This window comes from Elephantulus edwardii, unplaced genomic scaffold, assembly GCF_000299155.1.
Source record: "Elephantulus edwardii isolate Elephantulus edwardi_28Jun2011 unplaced genomic scaffold, EleEdw1.0 scaffold00297, whole genome shotgun sequence".
Lineage (NCBI taxonomy): Eukaryota > Metazoa > Chordata > Mammalia > Macroscelidea > Macroscelididae > Elephantulus > Elephantulus edwardii.
This window is the reverse complement of record NW_006400047.1, coordinates 1,452,763-1,458,291: the sequence shown is the minus strand read 5'-3', so window position 1 is coordinate 1,458,291 and position 5,529 is coordinate 1,452,763. Positions and strand designations below refer to the sequence as shown.

The following is a 5,529-nucleotide window of genomic DNA, read 5'->3' as shown; positions in this document are numbered from 1 at the left end:
AATGGAAATCCAAAGCCTCTGTAAATTTTCACTGAAATTAATAACAAATTTAAGTTAAAAAAAAAAGAATTAAGTTAGAGTAAGGATGGCAATGGAACCACCTTACCTCTGTAAAAAAAAAAAAAGACAAGTTTCAAATGTTACTTAACTGATTTTGAAGGAAGTTAAGAATAGTCCAATGTGATGTGTTAAAACTGCATTGAATAAGGATGTATATAAGGTGGCATGGGTATTACAAACCACTCTAACTAAAATTTTATCTTCCTCTAGTTATATGACTGTTTAGGAGAAAACAAAACAGGGAGGCAAAGGGCCATGAGTGTCTCTCTGAAAGGGCCAGAGGGAGTAAGGATAGTGTAGCCCCTTGATACCCTGGAACAGAAAGCAGATAAAGAGCTTGTAGCCCATCCCCATGGTGCCTCTAGATCCCCAGTTAGCAGGAAGATTAACTTATTTATTGCTGCCTCACAGACTCACAGTTACGGTATCAACTGTGGAATTTATTAGGGAAGTGAGCAGAGGAGGCAAAGCTTTAGCCCAACAGTTCCCTCAGTAAGTCCAGGCTCTGGTTTCAGTTCAGCATTCAAATCCAAATTATACAGCAAGGTTTGTCTCAGAGCAGTTATATACCAGCTTCTTCTCCTTTAAACATCCAGCAAGAACAGCCAAATCTTTCACTTTGGCCAGCTCAAATGCAAAAAGCCTTAGGTAACACCTTGCCACAGTTTCTCCACAGCAGTGCCACAATTTCTTCACCAGGGTCTCGCTGTCACCAGGGTCTTGCCACCACAAGCCTTGCTCACCTCAAGTTTTGTTTGCCTCCAGTCTTGCTGCCCAATGTGGGAAGCACTTTCTCTTAGTCTAGTCTCACACCTGTTGATGATTTGGAAGAAATCTGGAGAACAGCCATCTGGCCAACTGACTGGAAGAGATTTATATTTATTCCCATTCCAAAGAAGGGTGACCCAGCAGAGTGTGGAAATTATTGAACAATATCATTAATATCGCATGCAAGGAAGATTCTGATGAAAATGATTCAAAAACGACTAGAACAGCACATCAACAAAGAACTGCCAGAAGTGCAGGCTGGGTTTAGAAGAGGCCGTGGTACTAGGGATGATATAGCTAATGTTATTTGGATCTTGGCAGAAAGCATAGAGTGCCAGAGGAATGTCTATCTGTGCTTCATTGACTTTGCAAAGGCTTTTGACTGTGTGGATCGCAACAAACTGTTTGACTCTGAGAAGAATGGGAATTCCAGAACATTTGATTGTGTTTATGCGAAACCTATACTTAAACCAAGAGGCTGTCATCAGAACAGAGCAAGGAGACACTACATGGTTCAGAATCTGGAAGGGTGTCCACCAGGGATGTATTCTGTCTCCATACCTTTTCAATTTGTATGCAGAACATACCATCTGGGACACCATGTTTGGGAGGGTGGAGGGACAGCACAAGAGAGGAAGACCCTCAATGAGCTGGATCGATTAAGTGATTGGGGTAATGGGAGTAGGTGTGTCAAAGACAATAAGATTGGCACAGATTTAGGGCTCTTGTACATAGGGTTGCTGTGACTCACATGTGACTCACCGGCACATAACAACAACAACAACAACAACAGCGTCTGCAGTTAAGGTAGTTGGAGACACAAGGTTAAATGGCTATAAAAGGTTAACTTTTAGGCCAAAACTACAGTGACCTAGTCGGAGATTTTTTAAAAAATAACTAAATTACTCTGGTGGCCTAGTGGCAAGGAGCTGCAACTACAATCCCAGAGGTTCGAATCCACCAGATGCTCTGCCGGGAAAGGAGGGACAATCTCCTCCTGTACCAGTCAGATCTGATTTGACGGTACACATGCACAAAAATAATAATAATAATAAAAAAATGAATAACTAAATGAAAGGACAGTTGAGAAAAAATGTTTTTAAATAAATGTTAATTTCCAAATAAGTGAGCAAGCAGTCTTCTGCTGAACAACGTGAGATATAGATATAAATATATAGATATAGATTGTTGCTATTATTTACCTTGAAGCTTAGTTATTATATTACCTCAATATCTTGACATTTTAATAAAAACCGTATTCTGATCAATATGGTAATTAATAATTGTCAATATGAAAAGTACTTAGAAGGGACCAACTGCCTAGCATGGTGAAACCTTAATAAGAAACCTGAGATTTTCTTTTACTATCCATTCCCTTTTATAGATAATATCTTAAATAGATTTTATGGAAAGTAAGATTTCAGTCTGAATTATAGTTAAATAAATTTGTCATGAACTATTTTGACAATATGAAAAAGCATATGAAAATGGGAGGTAATAAATTATTTAACTTATAAACTATTAGAAAAGTTTACTTTGAAGTCGTTAAGCAGCCCAATCCACAAAACTATGCCTTTCATAAAATGCTAATAAAAGGTTATGCTAGTCACTACTTCCTATGTTTGTCAGTGAAATAACTTCCTTCTAAAATTTGATGTGACTGTGAAACTGCCTATAAAAACTGACTTGTGTCAGTTGATATCCACTAAAAGTTAAGAATTTGAGAATGTTCTTAACCTGTGTGATTTATTGAACCTTCTTTAGGAACTTTAATAAAAAATATTTTGTGAAACCAATAGTTATCTTTGAAGATGAAAGTAAATATAAGTTCAGTATGGAAACAAACATGTAAGGTTGATTGTTTCTTGATTTGGATCAATAAATACTGAAACCATAAGTTAAAATTTTTAATGTATCATGTTAAACAATTTCTAAGATCTCAGTTTCAATTGCCATGTCTGTTAGTCCAAATGATAATGTAAGGGTGCTCTATTGTACATAGGGTTTTCGAAGGCCTGTAATTTCAGAAGTGGATGGCAAATCCTTCTTCCTAGTCTGTCTCAATTTTTAGATATATATATATAGTAGTATCTGACAGACAAGCATTCTACAGAAAAGAGTGAGTGAAAGACATTTACCAGTTAGAAAGACCAATATTCAATGTTGCTGCCCACCCAGCTAAATGTTTGGTTGGTTTTGGGTTTTTGTTTGTGTGGTTTTTTTTTAAATCCACCCTTTCCCTTCTCCACCACCAACCCCTCCTACTGTTGCTTACAACATTCAACACCCGTCTCCATTGACAGCCCCTGATGTGATGTCCTAAGTCTCAAGTAATCAGGATTCCTCTGACTGTATTAGGCTGCTATCAGTCTCTTATAATGTGATCAGTATGACTTCAATTTAAAGTTTTTAAGTACAACTCTCATGTACAGCTTCTTTTCCTGGAAGATCCTGGGGGAAAGGCCTCTTAAACATCCACTCCAGGATTGACTTCTTGTGGGTTAATACCACTTGTCTTCTGTTTGCAGCCTGGTGCTGATGCAAACGGATAGCTTCCCAGACAACAACAACATGTTAAACTACTGATCCTTTCATAATGGACTAGCTATAGAAAGGAAATATTTAAAGTCTTTAAACTCAATATAAATGTGATTTCGATAAAGGAATTGTGAAAGGAGCATATGCAATGTGGGAGAACCGGTCACCGAATCTTACTTCTCTCCTCTTCATAGAGGAGAGCCCTCCCCATCAGTAATATGCATAGCAGCAAACAAATAGCCACTCGGTCAGACACGCAACCACCCCCACCCCCCATGCCACCACAGTTCTTTCCATCAGCCATTGGATTTGACATTTGTTATTGACTTACATACTTTACTCACAATTGTGATACTGAGAGTGGGATTTATTAGGAAAGTAAGTTGGAGAGTGGTGTTGTTGATTGCCTTTGAGTCGCGCATGACTCATAGTGACCCTATGAACAAAAGGCTTGAAAGCTCTTCTACAACTGTCAGTATTTATCAAAGTTCATAAAGTGTCCAGAGGCATGTTATGAAGGAAGTGGATGCCACTTGCAAATAATAATCACCCCACCCAAAGCAAGTCCAAGTTTTAGCCCACAATTCCCAAGGCACAATATCTTAATTAGCCCAGGCTCTAGTTTCAGTTCAACAGTCAGCTTTTCCTTCCATCATTTGGCAAGAACAGCAAAACTTTTTAACTATGACCATTATCTCAGGGCTCCTCTGGTTATACCTTGCTACCGTTTGTTCACAGCAATGCCATAGTCTGTCTCTCCACCACTATCACCAAGGTTTCGTTTTAGTCTCCCTCAGGTCATGCTGCTCAGTGAGGGAAGCACTCTCTCTGTTTTCCTAGTCTCAAAGCTGTTGATAATTTACAAGACGATGTGTCTGCAGTTAACGTAGCTTGAGATCAGAGGGCGCTAACATAATGGCTTAGAAAAGCCAACTTTGAAGCTAACACCACAGGAATAAATTCCTAGGGTATAAAAATCAGTAATAAAAAATGACCAGCTTTATACAAACAGTACTTTATTTAAACCTGAATGTCAAAATACTTCACTGTTTTGTATTTTTACATTAATGGCCTTAGAAGACAAATCAATATATTAACTGGAATCCTTTGCTTAAAACTGTCTTGGAAAAATGTAAATTTGCTATAAAGCTAGTATTTATTTTTGGATTGTAAAGTCATTAGTGTTACCTGTACTTCTAGGTCTATAAACAAGAACAAGAAGAAGAACTAAAGAAAAAATTAGCAAATGATCCTAGATGGAAGCGGTACAGGAGATGGATGAAGAATGAGGGACCTGGACGGTTAACCTTTGTGGATGATTGACGATTACTAGACTTGTTACTGTGCCAAACTATAATTGTGATATTATTTTCATAATGGAGCTATTTTAGAACTGTTACCAGTTACTAAGCAGCAGGAACTAAAAGTCTTAAAGTTTTTGATTAAACAGAATAATGTAGAAATTTAAACTTTCCTTTAAAACCTTATACATAAGACATTTACGATTGTTCAATTTTTATAATCTCTTTGTGGGTTTTGTTAAAAGATTTGACATGAAGATTTATTCATTGCCATATAAAATTTTATATGCTTAGTTAAAAGAGTTCACACAAAAATTTATTAGATACATTTAAAATTTTTATGTGTTTAAGTATCTATTCTTCAAGACTCTTCTATTATTGTGATACATTTTTCTGTTTTTATGACTGAATGATATTTTCACAGACAACACAGAAATTACCACTGCATTTAACTACATTATGTGTCTTTCTGGACATACTCTTCAGCAGAATAAATATCATCTTCATTACAATCATTATAAGATTGAAATATGTTGAAAAAATCTCTCTGGGAGAGTTTTCTGCTGGAATATCTTTAATATATTCCTCCCTTTCTTCCATCATTATAATAGTCTTAATAAGATCAGAAACTCTCCAGGAGAGTAAGTTTACCAGCATGTCCTTGTAGGATGATCTTGATTACAGTCATTATAGGACTATAACTGTATCCTCAAACATTATCCAGAAGAGACCTTGTAAAACAGGTCTTTTAAACCATGATATTACCCCTCCTACCCTGCATTTATAAATTGACAGGGCAGAAATAGTGTACTAATAAGTTGTTCACTGTTATGAAGTCATTGAGTCGTGAAAAATCCAAATG

The 5,529-nt window shown here is 36.8% G+C and overlaps 1 protein-coding gene across 1 annotated transcript in view; it reads left to right on the top strand.

Annotated features, from left to right (window-relative positions):
• The window catches only part of DNAJC25 (DnaJ (Hsp40) homolog, subfamily C , member 25), a 29,577-nt gene extending 24,571 nt beyond the window's left edge, over window positions 1-5,006 (top strand). Inside the window, exon 4 of the mRNA XM_006900847.1 lies at window positions 4,567-5,006. Within this exon, the coding sequence (XP_006900909.1) occupies window positions 4,567-4,689 (123 nt within the window). The 3' untranslated portion in view covers window positions 4,690-5,006. The remainder of the gene's footprint in view (window positions 1-4,566) is intronic.
• The last annotated feature ends 523 nt before the right edge of the window (window positions 5,007-5,529 follow it).